General features: G+C 42.0%; 2 protein-coding genes and 1 pseudogene across 3 annotated transcripts in view; all 3 read left to right on the top strand.

Annotated features, from left to right (window-relative positions):
* Nucleotides 1-23,877, top strand: part of LOC128418024 (protocadherin beta-16-like) — a 118,034-nt gene that overhangs the window by 20,096 nt on the left and 74,061 nt on the right. Inside the window, exon 1 of one of the 2 annotated variants that reach the window (XM_053397402.1) lies at nucleotides 4,900-7,599. The exons of the other annotated variant lie outside the window; for it this stretch is intronic. Within the exon in view, the coding sequence (XP_053253377.1) occupies nucleotides 5,176-7,599 (2,424 nt within the window). The 5' untranslated portion in view covers nucleotides 4,900-5,175. Of the gene's footprint in view, nucleotides 1-4,899; nucleotides 7,600-23,877 lie in introns of those variants that run through there. 2 annotated transcript variants of the gene reach the window in all.
* Nucleotides 9,975-14,516, top strand: LOC128418022 (protocadherin beta-16-like). Its single transcript, XM_053397398.1, has one exon. The coding sequence runs from the start codon at nucleotides 11,276-11,278 to the stop codon at nucleotides 13,967-13,969; it is 2,694 nt and encodes an 897-aa protein (XP_053253373.1). The 5' UTR covers nucleotides 9,975-11,275; the 3' UTR covers nucleotides 13,970-14,516.
* On the top strand, nucleotides 19,882-22,603 carry LOC128418034 (protocadherin beta-16-like; annotated as a pseudogene).

Below are 23,877 nucleotides of genomic sequence, written 5' to 3'. Positions count from 1 at the left end.
GTCTGTTAGCTCCTTCACTGTGGGTCTCTGCACTAAAACTGGCTTGAGAGTCAGACTTCATGCAGGATCATAATTGTTGCATGTACACCGGCGTGTCACTCTCTCATAGAAGAAATTAATAAAGCATGGGTGATGTTGATGTGCATATCTTTAAATGCTTATGTGCATTTATTTACTTTTTTGACCTGCTGTTCATCTTGAAAGGCACCAAGAGTGACTTGTATGTAATCAGTACCCAAAACACAAAGGAGAGGGAAGTGAGGCGAAAGCAAACACAGGCATTAGTTTGAAAGACCACAGCATTAATGACCAGCTTGGGGAAGAGGAAAAAGGAGCCACATGGAGTTTTTGGAGTAGTTTGGCTTTCCTCCTCTCCCACAGCTGCAGCCTGAAGGACCAGGGTTCCCACATACATGTTAACAGGTGTTTTCAAATCCAGGTAAGTTATCTACATAGTTTCTGCAGCAGTTATTTCTGCTGTACATGTTTACTGTTTCTTGAAGAAATATGCTGTCCTATATTTTTCTGATTTTGCTAGTCCTGCCAGTCCTTTCAACCAATGTGTGAGTTTCCTGTTATTCTCTGTCTAAAATGACATTTGAGCACAGCACCCCCACCAGATTAGTCACCAAAGCAAATGGCAGTTTATTGACTCAATAATCAACCTGCTGCGCAGCAGAGAATCTCTCAAGGTAAAATTCCCTTTCCCTTGCAATAGCCTTGCTCTGCATCTGTATTTCAGGAGTGGCCGGGCTCTTACTGAAATACTGCAGGACTAAATCCACACAGATGGTAATATTGCAGACGACCAACGGCTATCTGTTTCTACACCTTCTATATTACTTTGCTTCTTGAAGATAGTATTTATTGGTTGTTTCATTGTTGGGGCTCATCTGGACATCTGGGGACTTTAAGGAAAGAAGTATTGCTTCACAGGGCCATTCACATATTCACTAGAGGCTTTCACGATAACGTTTACTTTCTCAGGCTTAGACAGTAATCCTTAGGGGAGCCTTTTTCAGCCCAAGGACCATATTTTCTTCTGGACCACCTTCCAAGGGCCACATGGCAGTGTTGGGAAGGGCCAGAAGCAAAAGTGGGTGGAGCTATAAATGTAAATTCTACCTTCCTCAAGTAGTCTAGCTTCTAAACACACTGAGACATTCCTCAACCCATGTAAGCAAGTGTCAAGATCAGGATTCAGGGGCATACTCCAGTCAAGGAAAAGGACTTGAGTAACAAAGTTGGGCCAGGGAGGGGTGTGGCTTGGGGAGAGGGGTGTGGTCAGACAGAGGGGCTTGGAGGGCTGCGTTTGTGTCTGAGGTTCCCCACCCTCTGCTAAATAAATAAGACTGGCCTCCATTGGAGAAGGAAACAAGAAATAAACTGCCTCCCTCCTTTCTTGGTGCAGCCTTCTTTTGGTTGTGTTAGCAGAAAGGTTCTCATTAACAGCTGATAGGAGAACTGTATTCCAGATGGTTTCTATTGTGCTAATAATGTTCTGCTTGCAACTTAACTTGGCATATGCTGGAAAGCATCTAGCATCATGTGGCACACTCTCAGGATGGATCTACACTGATCTGACAAAACGCAAAAAACCCCAACACAACGTAATATAGCTCTCAACTCAATTTCCCATTAATGATGTATTGCTGCTCTACAATGCCCTCTGGTGTCACATTTTATAACGAATTTTTGACGTTATAACTGACCAGTGTAGATTAGTCCTCAGTCTACATACTGTTTAGTTAGAAAGGTATCTTAAAGTGGGCAACAATAAATCAGCAAAAATATGATTAAACGTGACTGCACTTAAAGTACACTATATCAAAACCAACAGCAAAAGAAACTGGAGGAAAACATTATGATTTATTTAGACAATTTATACACAGTTTAAGGTAAAAACAAAACAAAAAGAAATAATACCATTTGAATGGCACGGGGGGGGGAGGGTATTCCAGAGGGTCAGTGCCACTGTGGAGAAGGCTCATTTCTGCAATATTGCAAGGCAGCAATGCAATGGCCATGGATTAGAAGAATAACAACCTAGAAACAAACCAGTAACCAGCACAGTTCATTAAGAGCAGGGAAGACATGTATAATAAACGGAAGGACGGGTAACCAAGGATGAACACAGGCAAGTAGCTCTGAATTCTATGGGCAGTTGTCAGGAAAGCTAATGTTACGAAGGAGCTGAGGTTGGTGAGGAAGAAAAGGGGCTTTTCCAGGTAAGGATGGTGAAATGGCAACAGATGACAAAAAGAAGGCAGAACTGCTCATCTCTTGTTTTGCATTTATCTTCTCCCAAAGGGGAACTGTGTCCAACCTTACATAAGCAGCAGGACTGATGGGTGGGGTGCAAGACTGCAGTTCAAGACAGATTAGAAGTTGGTCAAGGATTACCTAGTTGTGTTAAATTAGTTCAAGTCTTCAGGGACAGATGAATTGCTGATAGTTTTTCAGAAACACTCTGTCTACCAACAGTGATAAATTTTAGAGAGCAGGTGAGTTGTTACAGGCCTGGAGACAGGCAAATGTCACCCCAGTCTTAAAAAAAGGGGGGGGGGAGATCTGGGAAATTTGAGACTATTCCATCTGACTTTGATTCTAAGGAAAATATTAGAAGATTACAAAGTAGTCATTTTATAAGCATATTGAAAACAATGCAGTGATTAGTAGAAGAGAACATGGATTTGTTAAAAATAAATCCCACCAGAGTAATCTTATATCCATTTTTATTGGGGTACTAGCTTAGTGAATTTTGTGGATGCTCTGCATGCAATTTGCCTTGACTTCAGGAAAAAAATTAACAAAGTCCATGATCTTTTGGTTAGCAGGTTACATATAGGCAAACTAGATGATCTGGTGGATTCATAGCTGGTTGGAAAACTGTAATCAAAGAGTGCTCATCAGTATTTCCGCATCAAATTAAAGTGTGGTTTTGAGTGGGGGGCAGCAGGGCTGTGTCCTGGGCCAGATACTCTACACCGTGATGTGATGTGATAGGAATATATTTTATTGAAAAGGTTTCAGTTATATGAAATGAAGTGATGCAAAGAAAAATAGAAGAAAAGAAAAACAAACAGGCACAAAAATGTGTAGAAAATATATATGAATATATACAATATACGAAAAATACCCTAACCCATACATTCTTTTATCAATTTGATGTGATTATTTGAATACATATGTATATATTAATAGTCTACTGCATTTTGTATAAACTCATTCCAAATATTGCCATATTTATCCAAACAAACCGTTATGTGAAAGTTATATGAACAGATGGAAGAAATCCTTACCAGATTTGCAGATGGCACAAAATTAAGAAGGGTAGTTAACACCTTTTAAGACAGGAATAAAATTCAAAATAGCCATGATAGGCAAACAAAAACATAAACAAAAACAAAAAAACACACTGACAAAATAGGCAATAAATAAATAAATGAAATGCACCTGGAGGATATCTAGTTTTGCAATTTTGTACATGTGGAAAGAATCTCATTCATGAAATTCATCACAAGTAGAGCATGAGTCAGCAGGACTCTCCTCCCAGACAAAAAAGTGGCAATTATTTCCAACTAATGGGAAGTAATAGTTCCAGGTTTTTTTTACTGCACTAGTTAGATCTCACATGGACTACTATGTCCAGTTCTGGACACCACACTTTAAGAATAACATAGATAGCCCCCTAGCATTCTGGCAGCAGGTGGGGGACTATCTTGTTGGATCTATTTGTTGCAGATACTTTAGCTGTACATCTCCTGCATCAATGAATGGCTTATACCAGATGATCTTCAAGGATCCATCCATCTCTGTGATGCACAGTTCTGTGATACTATGTACACAGTTCCCATTCCGAAGTTTTCCTACTCACTAGGGTGTCTCATGTTTCTTGTTTAGCTTGAATGAATAAGTCAGTGAGACATAGAATCATAGTATTGAAGAGTTGGAAGGGATCAAACTCTTTCGGCAGTAATAACCAGCTGTACAAATATAAGATGGGCGATACATGGCTTACATGTGAAAAGGATCTAGGGGTCTTAGTGGACCACAAGCTTAACATTATGTGTGAAGCAGCAACAAAAAAATAAAAATAAAAGCTAATGCTATTCTAGGCTGCATCAACAGAAGTATAATATCCAGATCAAGGGAAGTAATAGTACAACTCTATTCTGACTTGCTCAGACCACAATTGGAATACTGTGTCCAGCTCTGGGTGTCACAATTTAAGAAGGATGTTGACCAGCTGGAATGTGTGCAGAGGAGGCCAAGTAGTGTGATAAAAGTTCTGGAAACCAAGCTTTATGAGGAACGGTTGAAGGAGCTGGGTATGTTTAGCCTGGAGAAGAGGAGACTGAGAGCAGATGACTGATAGCCATCTTCAAATATCTTAAGGGCTCTTACATGGAAGATGGAGCAAACATTCCAGAGGGTAGGACCTGAACCGATGGCATCAAGCTATAAGAAAGGAGAGTCCAATGAAACATCAGGAAGAACTTTGTGACAGAGCCGTTCAACAGACAAACTCCCTCAAGAGGGTGTGAATTCTACCTTCCTGGGAGGTTTTTAAGCACAGGTTGGATGGCCACCTCTCATGGATGCTTTAGTTGAGATTCCTGCATTGCGGGGGTGGGAATAGATGATCCTTGGTGTTGCTTCCAACTCAACAATTCTATGATTCCATGATTCTATCCCAAGGGTCAACTAGCCCAACACACTCCTGGGTGCAGAAAATATACATCTAAAGTGCCTTACTGACAACTCTGATATATAAAATACAGGTTATGAGAATACACCTTATGAAATATTATAAACATTGCTATAGAAGATTATATTAATGCTGTCTGGAAAGTCACAAAGTCTATGGGAATCATATCATAGCTTGAGCACAAGGTGGTGCTATTACACAACACAGAACAAATAATCAAGGAGCAGCAACTGCTGTCTGAAGTCTGTAACCACCAGACAAAGGAATCTCAACGAGAAAGGAAGCAGATCACCATTACAAGCAAAGCTATAGAAATTTCGTGTGGAAATAGGCACCAAATCCATTTCTAGATTTAAGTATAACACAGTTTACCTTGCAAACTTACAATGGACAATCAACTTTGGCAGTTGTCTTAGAAAGAATCATCACGTGTTTCAGATCTGAGAGGAGAAGAGGCTGCGAATATGGAAATAAATCACTACAGCAGGCAAGTTGTGTCCTTTTTTCTATATCTATGTGCATGTGTGGCAATGTGTGAGTCTTTCCTTTATTCAGTGCCAGAGGAAAAGAAAAGTGGATTTTTGGTGGCAAATGTGCTGAAGGATTTGAGAGTGGATGCAAAGGAGCTGTCTGCTCGGAGAGCCCGGCTGGTTTCTAAGAGCTCCAAGCAGTATTTCCAGCTGGATCCACATTCTGGGGATTTGATATTAAAGGACAAAATAGATCGGGAATCCCTGTGTGGTCAGAATGATCCTTGTCTTCTATTCTCTGAAATCTTGCTGGAAAATCCATTGCAGCTGCATAGAATTGAAATTCAGATAGAGGATGTGAATGATAATTCCCCCACATTTTCCACAAATCAAATCCTATTTCAAATATCAGAGCACATTCCAACAAATACACGATTCCCTTTGGAGACAGCTCAGGATTCAGACAAAGGAGAAAATGCTATCCAGAGCTACACCCTTAGTCCTAATGAACATTTTAGGCTGGATGTGCAAAGACAAACTGATGGCACCAACTATGCAGAACTGGTGTTAGAGAAACCACTAGACCGTGAGGTGAATCCACAGATTTCCCTTATTCTGTCAGCAGTTGATGGGGGGATTCCAAAAAGAACTGGAACAGTGCAAATTATTATTGATGTTCTGGATGCCAATGACAATGTTCCTCAGTTTGACCAATCTGTGTACAAAGTGACACTAATGGAAAACAGCCCATTGGATACACTGGTCACAAGAGTTGAAGCCAGTGACAAGGATATCGGTGCCAATGGTCTCATCACGTACTCTTTCAGCCAAGTGCCAGAAAAGATGCTGAGAATGTTCAAGTTAAATAAACAAACTGGAGAACTTATTCTCAAAGGAACACTTGATTATGAGGAAATTAGTAAGTATGAGATGCACATCAAAGCCACAGATGGAGGAGGCCTTTCTGCTTACTGCAAAGTCATTGTAGAGATTGAGGATGATAACGACAATGCTCCAGAGATTACCATCACATCCATCACCAGTCCCTTACCTGAGGACTCTCCCCCAGACACAGTGGTGGCCCTTTTCAGTGTCACAGACATGGACTCTGGAGACAGTGGCAGAACTGCCTGCACCACTGAAGTCAACCTGCCATTTGTGCTCAAACCCACTGAGAACAACTATTACCAGCTGGTGACCCAACAGCCACTGGACAGAGAAAAAGTCAGTGAATATAATATCACTATCACAGCCACAGACAGGGGCTCTCCCAGACTCACTTCCACAAGAATACTTCATGTTGAAGTGTCAGATGTCAATGACAACCCTCCAGTGTTTGAAAAGCCATTCTATCAAATGCAGTTAAGAGAAAACAATATTCCTGGTCTTCTGATCGGTTACGTCCATGCTGTTGATCTGGACACAGCGCAGAATGCCAAAGTGACCTACTCGCTTTTGCCTGGGAAGGTCAATGATGGCCCCACATCCTCTTACATCTCCATCAACTCTGAAACAGGGAACCTGTATGCCATCCGGTCTCTGGATTATGAGGAAGTAAAAGATTTCCAGGTGACGGTGAGGGCTGTGGATTCAGGTTCCCCTCCACTGAGCTCCGAAGTTCCCATCCGCGTTCAGGTGGTGGATGAAAATGACAATGCCCCCTTCATCCTCTACCCTCTCCAGAATGGCACTTCCCCCTCGAATGACCTGGTTCCCCGAGGGGCAGAGACTGGCTACCTGGTCACCAAGGTGGTGGCTGTGGACAGGGATTCTGCGCAGAACTCTTGGCTTTCCTACCAGCTGCTGAAGGCCACAGAGCCGGGTCTGTTCACGGTGGGGGCCCAGAATGGAGAAGTGACCACCCTGAGGCCGGTCAGCAACCGAGACAGCTTCAAGCAGAATCTGATGGTGGTGGTCCGAGACAACGGCCATCCTCCCCAGTCCACCTCTGCCACGCTCAGAATCCTTCTAGTGGACGGCTTCTCTGACCCTTATCTGAAAAGTGTGGCTCTCCCAAAGGAGGAAACAGCGGAGGAGGAAGACCCCAGCCTGACGATGTATTTGATCATCTGCTTGGCTGCCATCTCAAGCATCTTTCTCATTTCTGTGGTGGCGTTTGTTGTAATCAAGTTGCAGAAACGTGAAAAGTTCATAGGAACCTACAACTCTGCAGCCAATTTCCCGGTGGGACCTGATTCCCAGGAGAACTCTGCGGATCCTGGTGCTGGATCTCTATCCCAGGCTTACAACTATGAGGTGTGCTTAGCTGGTGGGTCTCTGAACAGCGAGTTCCGGTTTCTCAGGCCCCTGTTTCCTGTTTTCTCTGTGGAGCCTCCTAACACTCAGGTGAATCCAAGGAGTTCCAATGATTCTGAAGGTGTAGCCAGTCCTGCAGGTGAAAGTCAAAACATTATCCAGGTGAGTGCAGCATTTGAATCCCTTTTGTATTGTTTCATTTCAAACTGTATCTGCTACTTTCTTGATGAATATTATCCTTTGTTTCTTCCAGAATAAATGAAACATAACCTCAAGTATTCCTCTCAAAACATCAGAAATAATAGTTTCTTATTTTCTTCTGTTTGAGTACTATGTTGTATTTTCCATAAAAATATCATATTGATCTTTCACATCATTCACATTATGTGATACCTTACTACATGAGTTTATATATCACTATGAATCCTATTCCCTTTCTCTTCTCAATAGAAGTGGCCAGTCGATGACGTATTGCCGAAAAACTGAGAGGGATATAATAGACTTTTTGGAGAAAATATACAATATTGCAACTGAGGGAGAACCTCCATGATTTATTTATTTTGAAAAACTGCATATTGTTACAGTTCTTCTTTAGAAAATTTATCTGCATAGTGCATTCTAAGATTAAAAGATCACCATGCTTACGGATGGCTCACAAAATGTCAGCATTTTAAAGTGCATTTATTCTAATATACACATTTTTGTTTACAATTTCCCTTAATATAATGCAATGTTTATGCATTTCTATTCACACTTTCCCTGATATACACATTCCTGCACACATTTTTTGCTTGGAAAATTGCACTGCAAAATTTGGAGAAGTATGTTTTTCGAAGGACAGTTGCGTTTCAAGTCTCAAATAGTTTTTGGAAGTGTGGGTTAGGTGGTGAACTGAATTTCTCCCCCTTCCTTATGCTTAACAGGACTAAAAAGAAGCAGACTGAAATACATGTAAGCAGTGAGAGGTTTTCAACAAGAAGCAAGCCTTCATCTTTATGGGCATATTATCATTATTTCCCCCAACATTTCCTGGGTACTTTCCTTGTAGCAAAATAATCTGCTATGAACAGAGTACCAGTAAAGCTAAGCCTTTTCTGTTAGGTATATTGCTATGTACTGAAGTTCTCACCCTGGGCCAGCAGGGGGATACTGTAGATAGTTATGCAAATAAGGGATAAAAAATGACGTTCAGTGATTGGATAGTTTTAGAAAATTGTTACAGTTACGCTGTACTGGAGCTTTATATAAGCAGGCTGACTGAACCATTCAGCTCAGTTCTGTCCTGGCCTGTGAATAAACAAGAGCTGTTTGAAGAATCGCTGTGTTGTCTGATAAGTTCACCCACAACTTAACATATATCATTCAATGAGTATCCATTCGAAGAATACAGAATTGGTGGGGAGGATTATTCAAGTTTCAGTCTGCAGACCATAAATATAAAATAGAGTGTAAAATGAAAAGTGCCTTTTGGACACTCCTTTTCTTTGTATTTGTGGCTTTGAGGACGGCAGCTCTCATTCCTAAATCAGAAGTAAAGGTAGAGGGGCTTCATAAACTGTTCATTTGCAAGACAACCATAGGATGAAAAACAACCACAGCAGTAAGAAAGGCAAACAAACAGTGCATTTTAAAATAAGGGCATAACAAAATCCCTGAACAGAAATAGCTAATAAATATAGACCGATCTGACTCAGAAGAACGCATTTTCCTTTTAATAATTGTGGCCTAGTTTTTATTGCTACAACAAGGAACTTAGCTATATTTTCCTCTCATCTTAGGGTTGGAGTCTACCATTAAAACTGATATATAGAATTCCTCTGCATTTCCCAAATGTAGAGAAAGTGTTGGTGAGATAAACTGGGATCTCATATCCCTATAAAATGCAGTATAGGAGAACATGAGCAGATGTTTCGACTGAACCATTTTTGCAAGGGCAAACTCTCAAGTGCCAAAGCAGCCTTGTAAACTGACTTATACAAAGTCAGGGATATAACTGTTGATGCCAAAGCACCCAACCTAGCCATTGGAAATCACCTTTTGTATCTAGGGGTATTTAATATTTAAATACCAAGCAAGTTGATAATTACTACTAGGTTGCAGACTAAGGTAAAGTGGTATGCAAACTCCTTTTGTCAGGGCTAATGAATTTTGCAAGTTAAGATCTTGAAGTCTGTGTTAACCCAAGTGGAAGCAGATCGGGTAGTAAATAGGCAGTGGTTTTAACACCATTGTTGTTTTTGTTAGCCAAAAACAGAAGTACCGTATTTATCAAATAAAGCCAGGGATAGGTAGTCCAAACCTGCTGAAGTCAAGATAAATATAGGCAAAGCTAGGAACTGATTGCTATTGTTTTCTATGAACAAATACCTGCTTCGGTTGTAAGACTACATTGGAGACACATCTTGGAACACAGAAAAGTATTTCTTGGTTTCTCAAAAAAGTGGTTTGTGTTGTCTAAGAATTCATTAATCCCCAGCATTCAATCTTGAACTCCATACATAATCTTGGTAAACACCTTCAAAACTGAAGCTGTATGATGACCGCCTTTCATATAGCATAACCTCAGTAGTGCAGCAAGAATATTCAGTGCAGACAATACAGTGTTTTGTATCTGATGCGACCGGGAAAACAATGGACCAAAAAGTAATTCCAGTATTTAAAATTATTGACGTGTACTACTACATACATGCTCACTGACAGCTCATTTATATTTTTCTTTGGAAAAATAATCACTTTTTGTTTTATCATAGTTGACTGCCAACTGTTCTGTCTTGCAGTAGCTTGAGAATTTAGACTTCAGTCTTTTCAGATTAACCTAAAGTTGTGGAGGGTAGTACAGCATGATCTGTATATGAATGAATGAATCTTTATTTGCATCAGCCATCGGCCATCACAACAGAACAACAATACTCTATACATAGAATAGAAATAAAAAGTCAATTATATAAAATACATTTTAGGGTTTTGAATCAGTAGTCAAATAGTGGATCTTATTCCAATTGCCCCAGCTAAAAACCTTGCAACCTTTGCTGTCACCTGCTCATCTTGATCTGCCAAGAGAAAACACACTGTGGCAGTGGCTGGGTGACCTGGAATGGACAATAAAAGAGGGGTGAAAACCTCATTCCTCAAGTCTTCATAAAGAGTGCAAGCCAGAAGGGCACCACTGATTCATTAGTGCCATCTCCACAGTGACATGATCTGTATATAGAACCAATGACACTTCTGTACCAGTCAATATAGGCAAGTAGTACACTTGAGCATATAGTTCAGGAAAGAGATCATTCAAATAAATATTAAAAAACAAAGGGGCTAGAAAACATCTCTATGTTATCCCACATGCAGACCCTCCAAGTTTCCCTATTTTCCAGGAACAGTCCTGATTTAGAGAAACCGTCCCGGTTTCTGATTTGATCCCAGAATGTCCCACTTTTCCTTAGGATGACCCTACTTTCATTGGAAAAATGTTGGCCGGTATACACATGCCATTAGAATGGGGTTCCTAACATCACCCTTGGAATTACATCTAACCTGCACATATGAACTGCTGTATAGCTGCCTTTTTTTATTATTATTCAGCCACATGGTGGCAGCAGAGGCATATGTATTAATTGGAACTCAGGATTTTGTTTTGTGAAAAATCCCTCCGGAAGATCACAGGAATATTTGAAACAAGAAGACAGCTAAGAAGACGGTATGTGAGAAAATATATAATATTCAGTACAGCAAAGCCATCAGCACTGCAGCACCAAATTTACTTCCCCAACAGAGATGGTCACTGGATGAGAGTCAGAAAGTGTATATATTGGCCAGAAATTGAAGAGGCAAACCTTGAACCATGGGAGACTGCTTCAGGAGAAAACAAGGTCTGTATCTTTTTCTTTTCCTTTGTTTTCCTGGAGCATTGTGTGTTTCAAGCCATTATTCTGTGCCTGAAGAAAAGAAAACTGGGTCTTTGGTGGCTAATGTGCTGCAGGATTTGAAATTGGGAACAGGGGAGCTCTTTGCTCGCAGAGCCCAGCTGGTGTCCAAAAGCGCTAAGCAATATTTCCACCTTGATACTCGCTCTGGGGATCTGTTGATAAGTGAAAAAATAGACCGAGAAGTTTTATGTGGCCAGACTGATCCTTGCTTGCTTCTCTCACAAATTGTGCTGGAAAACCCGTTAGAGCTCCACAGTATTGTAGTCAAGATAGAAGATGTGAATGATAATGTCCCCAGATTCTCTACAAAGGAATTTGATCTGGAAATTCCTGAAAATGTCTCTCCAAATACACATTTCCCCTTGGACTCTGCCCAAGATGAGGACCTAGGGAGAAATAGCATCCAAAACTACACTCTCAGTCCCAATGAACATTTCCGCCTCGATGTTAAAAGTGAAGAGGATGGAAACAAGCATGTGGATCTCGTCCTGGAGAAGCCACTGGACAGGGAGAAGGACCCACACTTTGGTCTGACTCTCACAGCTGTGGATGGAGGGGAGCCACAAAGAACAGGCACAGTTAAAATAAATATTGATGTTCTTGACATCAATGACAATTCCCCACAGTTTACTCATTCTGAATATAAAGTAAAGTTAAAGGAAAACAGCCCACAGGGTACTCTGGTCTTCAAAGTGGAAGCTACAGATTTGGATTTTGGTTCAAATGCACAGATCACCTACTCATTCCACCGGATGCCTGAAAAAATATACAATTTGTTCCACCTAAATGAAATCACTGGGGAAATCACTGTTTCAGGTCAAGTTGATTTTGAAAAAGAAACCAGGTATGACATGAAAATTAGAGCAACAGATGTAGGGGGCCTTTCAGGGCACTGCAAGGTTCTGGTAGAGATTGAGGATGTGAATGACAATGTCCCTGAAGTGTCCGTCATATCCATCACTAGTCCTTTGGCAGAGGATTCTCCCCTAGAGACACTTGTGGCTCTCTTTACTGTAACAGATCAAGACTCTGGTGATAATGGCAGAACCATTTGCTCTGTGGAGACAAATCTTCCCTTTGTCTTAAAACCCACAATGGATAACTATTACCAGCTTGTCGTCCAAAGCTCCCTCGACAGAGAGAAAGTCTCAGAGTATAATATCACCATCACAGCCATTGACCAAGGCTCCCCCAGGCTCACTTCAACAAGAATTATTAATGTTCAGATCTCAGATGTCAATGACAATCCTCCAGTATTTGAAAAGTCTTCATGTGAAATGCAGATACGGGAAAACAATATTCCAGGACTGCTCATTGGCTCAGTCCGTGCTGCTGATCTGGACACCGAGAAGAATGCCAAGGTCACCTACTCCCTTTTGCCTGGGAAGGTCACTGATGGCCTTGTGGCCTCTTACATCTCAGTCAACTCTGAAAGTGGAAATCTGTATGTCCTCCGATCCCTGGATTATGAGCAGATCAAAGATTTCAAAGTGACGGTGAGGGCTACAGATGGAGGGTCTCCTCCCCTCAGCTCAGAAGTTACTGTCCGAGTCATTGTCATAGACGAAAACGACAACGCTCCCTTCTTCCTCTACCCTCTTCAGAACAGCACATCCCCCTGCAATGAGCTGGTCCCCAAGTTGGTGGAGGCCGGCTACCTGGTCACCAAGGTGGTGGCTGTGGATGGAGATTCTGGCCAGAACTCGTGGCTTTCCTATGAGCTGCTGAAGGCCACAGACCCTGGTCTTTTCAGCCTAGGAGCCCAGAATGGGGAAGTGAGAACCAGGAGAGCCCTGAGCGAGCGAGACACCAGCAAGCAGAGACTCCTGATAGTGGTCAGGGACAACGGGCTCCCTCCCCAGAGCAGCACTGCAATGCTCCACGTCCTTCCTGTGGGTGGCTTTTCAGATCCTTATATGAAGGCTGTGGAGGTCAGTAAAGAGGAACACGAAGAAGATGGGACCTTGACCTTGTATTTGGTGATCTGCCTGGCTGCAGTCTCCTTTGTGTTCCTCGTTTGCATTGTTTCTTTTGCTGCCATCAAGATCTGCAGGAGGGATCCCAGGGAAAGTTTTATCGCTGCCCCTCCTCACTTCCCACCTGCCAGACCCGACATCCCAGAGAACTGTGGCGATTCTCAGAGCGGGTCGCTTTCCAGGAGTTACCACTACAATGTGTGCTTAACCGGTGGGTCCTTGAGCAGCGAGTTCAGGTTCCTCAGGCCCCTCATTCCTGTTTTTTCTGTGGGGGAGCCAAACCTCAATGTGAACCAGACCACTCCTTCTGCTTCCCAAGATATTCCTGATTCTTTGGAGAGCAGGAAGCCAATGGAACAGGTGAGAGAGATTAGTGTTTTTAATACAAATAGAAAAAATGAAATCGTCTTCTCATTTATCTCCATATTATTCTGTGTTGAAATGATTCATAGTGGCTTGATTGAAAATTGGATTTGGAGTTTTGTGGGAGGGGGAATTCACTTAGCACCTGCCATCTTTCTAGCTGGTTCAACTTTTCTATTCCCTACCTCCTCTTTCTTCCACCCATCACTTATTCAAGACAATTCTTTCACATGTATCGTTGAGCTTTTATGTGAGCCTTTTTGCACATAACTGTTAGTGTCTATAGATGCATGTATGAACCTTTATAGGACCAGAGTTCCCAGATACCTATACACAATGTTTAAAAATGCACTTACATTAAGGGAGATATATAATCCACACTTTTATTGCAGCTGTCATACTTGATGCATATGTAGTGGAACCATCCTAAGCTTTCAGTTGTATATTCTTTGAATCTTATGAATCTTTCCTGTCACTAATATGTGTGAGGACCTATTTGGTTTCATTTGAGCAAGAGGACTCTGACCCAAGCGACTGTAAGCCACAAGGAAACATAGGTACATAGGTAACTGCCTTATATTGAATCAAACCATTGGTCCATAGAGCTCAGTATTGTCTACAGCCTACACTGACTGGCCGCCAGTTTTCAAGGCAGGGGTTTCTCCTCACCCTGCCTGGAGATGCCAGAGTAGATCGAACCAAGGACCTTCTGCCTACAAAGCAGGTGTTCTACCACTGAACTACAGCCCTTCCCCTACAACTTCTGCCGGGTTTCTACCAGTCTCTCCTTTGTTTCCCAGGTAACTGCAGCACTGCCTGCACTGAACCCTCTAAAGATGTGAAAGAATTAGATAAAGTATTGCTGTCTCCAAAGAATCATTTCCACAAAATAGGCTGACATCCTTGCTCTCCAAGTAAAGTACTCTGAAACAAAGATTACCAGGAATGCAGACGAGTACTTGGGCAGTACAGCTGCACAAGACAGCAAAATCTAAATGAAAATTCTAGGCTGTGCTTGATCCCTAATATGAAGAGTCAAATATGATTGAATAATCTCACCTGCCCACCCACTCCCATCTCGGTGTTCTCTGGTTCTTTCTTGGAAAATATGGAAATGTCTGCTGCCACAGCTGTTGTAAGAGGTATGATGATGAAATGCATATCTCCATGAGTTCAGACCTATGTAAACTTGGAAGTCTCTCTCTAAAACATCAGCAGACATGGCACATTCATCTGACACACAGGCAAAAGCAAATGAAAGCTTATTTATTCAATAATCACTCCAATCCACTGCAAACCATTCCTCTGGGTTCACTCTTCATATGGAGGATGGAATGGGATCATGTTGCTGGTCATGACACTGACATCACTGTGTGCTTCTGGTCCATCTGCATCTCCTCCAGCCACAGTGCTGAAGGTCTGAAAATGGGCACCTGCACGAGGAATGGTGTGTGTGCTTAGGTGCTCCACGTGACTTCAGATTTTGCTAGTGCAGGGTTCCTAATCATATGGAGTACCTAGATGAGTCCTGCTGTGTAGCTCTTCTGACTCCATCTCCTGACATCTTTCAAAGGATAGATGGGGAAATATCTTTGACTCGGGATTTTTTCAAATCATCAGTAGGAATCTGCACAAACTTGTACTTTCCCAGTCTTATTTGAGAAGTGGGCTTTTGGGGGGGCCTCTTATTTTGCTTTATTTTTCCATTTATTGTTATTTTTAAAATAATAATTGCAGCTGTAGGTAAGGAGCCACGTTTTATGTTGTTTTTATTTAGCTTTCCAGCATTTTTATTTAGCTGTTGCTTTCTCATATGAAATCATATTTATTTTTTCCTGATTGCCTCTTATGTAGACTGCTTAGAGGTGTCTTTTTATATTAAGCAGTGCCATTTTTAATCAATAAACAAACGAGTAAAAATAATGATAGGTAATTCCCAGGGGTGTTTTTGAGGGAATGCATAGCTGACCCCCATATTTCCCCCACACTGTGAATGATGCTACATCATGATGTAGTGTGATTCCGAGGTGCATTCTGTCCCAGGAAAGAAGCCAAGCTCCAATATGAAGCAGCAGGGAGCCCTCTTTGTATTTGTGAAAGAAAGGCAGACAGACAGACAAAGTCTTATTCACCTTGAAAATGTAAGAAGCCCTCCTTTATTGCTGAATATCTGCCCCCCTGATTAATGGTGAAAATGTGTGGAGAGTGATAGTCTAGATTTAATTTTAAAAACAAACAAACTTCTGTGCATATTGTCTGGTGAGAACAGAGTAAATAATGGAGTTTCAGAGGTGGTGAGTGTTATGTACTGAAGTTCTCACCCTGGGCCAGCAGGGGGATACTGTAGATAGTTCAGGTCCACATATGCAAATAAGGGATTGAAAGTGACGTTCAGTGATTGGATAGTTACAGAAAATGGTTACTGTTGCGTTCTAGTGGAGCTCTATATAAGCAGGCTGGCTGAACCCTTCAGTTCAGTTCTGTTCTGGACTGTGAATAAACAAGAGCTGTTTCAAGAATCACTGTGTTGTCTGATATGTTCACCCACAACTTAACAGTGAGAGACTCACCACAGGGAATGGCTGAGACTGTGTCACGTGCAATTGTGCCCCCTGAATGAAGAGAGCAAGACAGGCACCTGATGAGGCAGGTGACGAAAGCCTTCCTTCTGATAACCCAGGAGTTTAATGGTTAATACCAATTCTATGAAATGAATGGAGAGAAAAATGAGCTCCTAAAGGGCAGGGATGATTACATTTCCACATTGTTATTATTCTACAGTCAAAAAAGAAGAAGAAAATATGAAAGATGTTCTTGTATCTCTTTTACCTTTCTGCAAAAGCACAACATCAAGTAAAGAACAAATGAATATTTTTGTTATTTTTTCCTTCAAATAAAAAACCCTTTTTATATTGTGTATATTTTGCTTTTCTGCAATTATTACACCAGTGATCAGTGAAAAACAACAACAACAAACGAAGATTTATTTATTTTTTAAGATTACTTTGTTTGCTCAGGATATGCGTCTCTACAAAGATCTAAAACTTATTTTGATGTTCAGGGATGGAGTTGCTAGGACTTGCTTCTGAAATGTGGGTGGCTGATGCTTGATGGGTGTTATTAGTGATTGTGAGAAGGTTACAAAAGAATTTAGGGATCCTGTCATTGTCAATTAAAGAGCGACAGTGTCATTTTAAATTAGGAAGCAGGGGATTTTGACTTGGCATGTAAAATAATTCTATAGCTCAGTCAGCACTCTGATAAGGAGTATAAATATACTTTAGAACAATTTAAAAGTCTCTGGAGGACCCTGTAGTCCGCTTTCACAACAGATTTTAAAGAAGATCAGAAGCAGAAACTTTAAACATTTGGTTGGAAAGGACACCTGCAATGTCCTTTGCTTTTCTAACTACAGCTCAAAGGAAAGCCTGCTATAGCAGATCCCAGCACTGCCACCAAATGTAGCAGATTCCACTGCTGTATACTAATTATGTAACAGATCCCACCACTGTATACCAATTGTGGCGGATCCCAACTACATACCCACTCTATAATATATATATTTCCAACCACCACAGGTTATCTTTTTTGATTTAGTGAAAGGTGGAAATTAGATACTTGGAGACACAGGCAGAAGTTGAACAAATGTGAAATATTTATTTAACAGAACAAAGTGAATAAAACAAAGGATGTATCAGCAGATAATCTTCTTTCAGTAAACATTTAACCTGTTACTAATAATACTCAATCTAATGGAGGTTAGCATTATTTTGAGTTATTTCACTTCAGTTTCTTAACTTAGTAGTTGCATGGCTGTCACAGCTTAATACTTTGGTTCATAAACAAGGTAGTACTTTCTGTCAGTCTTCCAACCTTTTATCAATCACACTCCTGAAATAATTCTAGCAATATAACAGACGCAGGGGATCACCACACCCCTCTTAACTGGCTTGGGCTTCTTCTCTATCTAGAAGATCTCTCTCTTCCTGAGTGACCCAAGTAGTCTGCATCCTCCTCCTGGATATTGCTCCTGGTTCAAACTCAGCATTCTTGTTAACTCCTGTCTGAATACTTTCCCAAGACACTAAACACTGTCTTCCAACCTAAGCTTAGAGATTCCTTTCTCTAGCTGTAGATATTTCCCTTTGAGTGGATGTTACACACGCGGATCAGAACCAACTCTCTAACACTACCTGCAGCTTTCTCTGAAACCAACTCTCGATCTCGATCTCGATCTCCCTCTCCCTCTCCCTCTCCCTCTCCATCTCCATCTCCCTCTCCATCTCCATCTCCATCTAACCCCTCCCTCAGAAATGGCTCCTTTTATTCGCCACCCCCTCTGGCTTGCTGTCATGGTAGCCAATCAGAGAGAGGCTCCAGCCCTCTGGTGGAATTCTGAGGTACTGCACCACCAGACTGGTCTGTCTCTGTTGTCCATCACACCTGCCTCTGCCCTGAGCCATCTGCAGATGCTAGAGAACCCAGAAGAACAGAAAGTATTTGTGGCAACTGCACTTAATATGTAGCTAGTATGCCAAGTCAGTAGCTGTAGATGTCATTTTTGATGGTGGCTAAAACATTGCTTCCCAGGAACAGCTCGTGTCTAAAATAGATAGGGAGGAGAATGCTCTTGGCCACAGTTGTCTCCTGAGAATCAAGCAGGCTGGCTAGTGATGATAGGAGTTGTTGTCCAACAGATCTGGAGGGTATCAGTTTGGCAAAGTGTGTCGGGATCTCCGAGAGGAAGCTGGGAGCTGCAGAATGCATGAACTCCTTGATTGGCTTCAAAGTTGCAACTGAACTACCCAAAGAACCACTTGTCACTTCCAAGCTGCAGTTTGGCCACCCTTGTAGTAGGAAAACATGAAGCGACTCTACCCACATTCTGCCACCTTCAGCAAACACAACATTTTTCTGGTTATCTTTAAATTACTTATGGAGCATCAAACATAAAGAATTGTACATTTCCCCCTGTTTCTGAAGTTCAGATGAGAGTGCCAATCAGAATGTAGCCAAGGCAGCACTTTCCACAAAGAAGAGGGAGTCTGTGCACCCAGGAGATCTGTGCAGTAAGCAGAAGGTTTTTAAAAAGAGAGAGAAATGGGGGAGGGGGAATTTCCCCACTCTTCCCCAGTAAAACTGTCCATGACTACACTGCATGCCCTCAGTTGTTGCCATACCAGAGCTTGCACAGGATATTTCAAAAAGCCACAGCACAGATGTCTGTCTGGGAAGTGGAACCCTGAGGAGCCAGAGTGGGGGGGGGGCAATGATATTAGGAAACAGGGGGTGGGAAGCCAATGAGCACGCAGGAGAGGAGATGCAGCCAGAAGAAGCTACCAAGAGGTGGGAGAGAAGGAAGGGAAGATGAAGATGATGATGATGATGATGATGATGATGAAGAAGAAGAAGAAGAAGAGGATGAGAAGGAAGAAGAAGAGTTTGGACTTGATATCCCACCTTTCACTCCCCTTAAGGTGTCTCAAAGCAGCTAACAATCTCCTTTTCCCTTCCTCCCCCACAACAAACACTCTGTGAGGTGAGTGAGGCTGAGAGAATTCAGAGAAGTGTGACTGGCCCAAGGTCACCCAGCAGCTGCATGTGGAGGAGCGGGGAAGTGAACCCAGTTCACCAGATTACAAGTCCACTGCTCTTAACCACTACACCACGCAGGCTCCCTGTCAATGCAGGAATGACAACAGTTGCCAGGCAGGAGGAGGTGAAAAGTGAACTAAGAAAGTGGATATGGTAGCTGAGGTGTGGCAGGACATGCTCCACAGCAAACTAAAGAAAAGAATAGGGAGACACAGAAGTGGGTGGGGAGGACTGAGCCAGAGGAGGGAGGAAAAAGACAGCCAGGGAAAGGAAAAATATTTACTGGAGGCCCAACCTGTATGAATCACATTATGAAAATGGACCTCCTCTCTGAACAACTGTACAGATACTTGCAGCTGAGGATTATACTTCATGCATCTGAAGAAGACTTCAGTCCACAAGGACTCATGCCATAATAAAACTTGTTAGTGTTTAAGGTGCCACAAGACTCAACAGCAGGAAAAGTGACAATCATTAATGAGTACCTCAATGGATTTTGATAAGTCAATGATAAGAGGCAAGAAATATATTAAACATTGCAAACCTACAGAAACATTTATGGGAGATGTATCATACTTCGAGCACAAGGTGGTGCTATTACACAACACAAAAGAAATAGTCAAGGACCAGAAACTGTTCTCCAGGAGGCCTGTGTCTGTGAGACAAAGGAATCTCAAGGAGAAAGACAGCACACAATCTTCATTACAAGCAAATACTTAGCAATTGTGGGTGGAAAAGGCACCATAATCATTTCTAGATTAAAATACAGGCTAAAGGATTTGTCTTGCAAACATACACTGGACAATCAACTGTGACAGTTGTGTTAGAAAGAATCACCCTGCGTTTCAGATCTGACTGGAGGTGAGGCTGGGGGAATGGAAATACATCTCAACCTCAGGCAAGTTATGTTTATTTCCTTATATCTCTGTGCATGCGTAGCAATGTGTGAGTCTTTCCGCTATTCAGTGCCAGAGGAAAAGAAAAGTGGGTCTCTGGTAGCGAATGTGCTGAAGGATTTGAGAATGGATGCAAAGGAGCTGTCTGCTCGGAGAGCCCGGCTGGTTTCTAAGAGCTCCAAGCAGTATTTCCAGCTGGATCCTCATTCTGGGGATGTGACAGTAAAGGACAAAATAGATCGGGAGTCCCTGTGTGGTCAGAATGAACCATGTATTCTACTGTCTGAAATTGTGCTGGAAAAGCCATTGCAGCTACACAGAATTGAAGTTGAAATAGAAGACGTGAATGATAATTCCCCCAAATTCTCTAAAAATCAATTCCTTCTTGAAATACCTGAGGAGACTCCCGTGGATATCAGATTTCCTTTGGAAAGAGCAGAAGATCCAGACAAAGGAAAAAATGCTGTTCAGAACTACACTCTTAGTCCCAATGAACATTTTAGGTTGGATGTGCAAAGTCACAGTGATGGTACCAACTATGCAGAATTGGTGTTAGAGAAACCGCTAGACCGTGAGGTGAATCCACAGATTTCCCTTATACTGTCAGCAGTTGATGGAGGAATCCCAAAAAGAACTGGAACAGCACAAATAATCATTGATGTTCTGGATAACAATGATAACTTGCCTCAGTGAGTACAAAGTGAAACTAAAGGAAAATAGCCCATTGGATACACTAGTCACAAAAGTGGAAGCCACTGACAGGGATTTTGGTTCCAATGCTCACATCACTTACTATTTCAGCCAAGTGTCAGAAAATGTGTTGAGATTGTTCAAGTTAAATAAACACAATGGAGAACTTACTGTTACAGGGACAATTGATTATGAAGAAAGCTCAAATTATGTAATGAAAATCAGAGCTACAGATGGAGGGGGACTTTCTGCTTACTGTAAAGTCATTGTAGAGATTGAGGATGAGAACGACAATGCTCCAGAGATTACCATCACTTCCATCACCAGTCCCTTACCTGAGGACTCTCCCCCAGACACAGTGGTGGCCCTTTTCAGTGTCACAGACGTGGACTCTGGAGACAGTGGCAGAACTGCCTGCACCACTGAAGTCAATCTGCCATTTGTGCTCAAACCCACCGAGAACAACTACTACCAGCTGGTGACCCAACAACCACTGGACAGAGAACAAGTCTCTGAGTATAACATCACAATCACAGCCACAGACAGAGGCTCTTCCAGACTCACTTCCACAATAATACTTCATGTTGAAGTGTCAGATGTCAATGACAACCCTCCAGTGTTTGAAAAGCCATTCTATCAAATGCAGTTAAGAGAAAACAATATTCCTGGTCTTCTGATCAATTCGGTCCATGCTGTTGATCTGGACACAGCGCAGAATGCCAAAGTGACCTACTCGCTTTTGCCTGGGAAGGTCAGTGATGGCCCCACATCCTCTTACATCTCCATCAACTCTGAAACGGGGAACCTGTATGCCATCCGGTCTCTGGATTATGAGGAAGTAAAAGATTTCCAGGTGACGGTGAGGGCTGTGGATTCAGGTTCCCTTCCACTGAGCTCCGAAGTTCCCATCTGCATTCAGGTGGTGGATGAAAATGACAATGCCCCCTTCATCCTCTACCCTCTCCAGAATGGCACTTCCCCCTCGAATGACCTGGTTCCCCGAGGGGCAGAGACTGGCTACCTGGTCACCAAGGTGGTGGCTGTGGACAGGGATTCTGCGCAGAACTCTTGGCTTTCCTACCAGCTGCTGAAGGCCACAGAGCCAGGTCTGTTCACGGTGGGGGCCCAGAATGGAGAAGTGACCACCCTGAGGCCGGTCAGCAACCGAGACAGCTTCAAGCAGAATCTGATTGTGGTGGTCCGAGACAACGGCCATCCTCCCCAGTCCACCTCTGCCACGCTCAGAATCCTTCTAGTGGACGGCTTCTCTGACCCTTATCTGAAAAGTGTGGCTCTCCCAAAGGAGGAAACAGCGGAGGAGGAAGACCCCAGCCTGACGATGTATCTGATCATCTGCTTGGCTGCCATCTCAAGCATCTTTCTCATTTCTGTGGTGGCGTTTGTTGTAATCAAGTTGCAGAAACGTGAAAAGTTCATAGGAACCTACAACTCTGGAGCCAATTTCCCGGTGGGACCAGATTCCCAGGAGAACTGTGCGGATCCTGGTGCTGGATCTCTATCCCAGGCTTACAACTATGAGGTGTGCTTAGCTGGTGGGTCTCTGAACAGCGAGTTCCGGTTTCTCAGGCCCCTGTTTCCTGTTTTCTCTGTGGAGCCTCCTAACACTCAGGTGAATCCAAGGAGTTCCAATGATTCTGAAGGTGTAGCCAGTCCTGCAGGTGAAAGTCAACATGGGGTTCAGGTGAGCGTACCATTTGAATGATTTAATTTCAAATATTTCTCCCTCTAGTTTGATAATAATTTTTATTAAATTTTATTTTTACATCTCCAAATAAACATTTAAAATATCCCATGACTTCCCTTCTCCTTCCATGATTCATTTTTCATATCATACACCCCTGTTTTACTATAAGCATTCAAATAAGTTTTCCACTTTTATCTCCATCAAAAATTATTTACTCTATTGTATTAATCTTAGTGCTGCCAGCATTAGCATTCATTTTTCTTATATTCAGTAAATGTTTTCCACTCTTCTTGATCTCTTATTCTATGTGCTAAATCTGAACGTTCTGCATTTTCTGTCAACTTGAGTTGCCAATCCTCTTTAGTTGGGACCTTGCTCACTTTCCATTTTGGGGCTAAGAAAGCACGGACCACCATTGTTGCATACATAAATAACCTTTTCTGACTCCTAGGAATTTCAGTCAACAAAAAGCGGAAAGTAGTTTTGAACATCCCCCCCCCCCATTTCTTATAAGTCATATATACTTTTACCTTTTTACATGTCCACCACATGTGAAAAAATATTCCCTCCATTTACACTTCCAACATGTATTTGATTCTGATTTATAAATCTTAGCCAACTCGGAGTTTGAAACTCTTCCGATTTCCTTTTCATTCAGTTTTACCTGTTTCCTTGTATTCTGTTATTGTTGTTTCTTTCCTTGCAGAGAGGGTTGTAAATTGTTGTATTAATATTTTGTGGTTTGATGTGCTATCTAATATCTTCATAGCATCTTTAAACCCTCTATATGGAGGAGGAAGTATCACACAAAAGCTGAGATGCAGGTTGCTTCCATATGACCTGTTTATTGAATATCCATTCTTACTACTTTTTTGAAAAAAAGAAATAAACATATAAAGGGGGGGAGGGAAAAAATGAGGAAAAAGGAACACAGCTGTGTATATAAATTGATATAGTATCATTATCCTAATACTTACGTAGATATTAATAGCCTGCTACGTTCTCGGTGTGAAAGCCATATGGCACTTGCATCAAGCAATAGTAATCCTACATTTTCCAAGCCGTTTTCCTCTCACTTTTGTTATTGCAAAATGTTTGATTGAGGTGGGAGGGAGGGAGATTGTTCCACAAGAGGACCATATGTGCTGTGCACCTGAATTTCCCCGTATTAGATTGACTCCCATGCACAACAGTGTTCAAGAACTATAGAAAGTAATGCTGTGTTTTATGATGTCTTCACTCATTCAAATGGCAAAGAGGCATCTTCCTAGTAATCAAAAAGTATTTTATGA

The sequence above is a fragment of the Podarcis raffonei genome, chromosome 7 (genome assembly GCF_027172205.1).
Source record: "Podarcis raffonei isolate rPodRaf1 chromosome 7, rPodRaf1.pri, whole genome shotgun sequence".
Taxonomy (NCBI): domain Eukaryota; kingdom Metazoa; phylum Chordata; class Lepidosauria; order Squamata; family Lacertidae; genus Podarcis; species Podarcis raffonei.
This window is presented reverse-complemented; position numbering and strand designations above follow the sequence as displayed.

What these genes read in the sequence shown, in the direction of transcription:
- LOC128418022 (XM_053397398.1), top strand. Translation starts at nt 11,276, where the DNA reads ATGGGAGACTGCTTCAGGAGAAAACAAGGTCTGTATCTTTTTCTTTTC.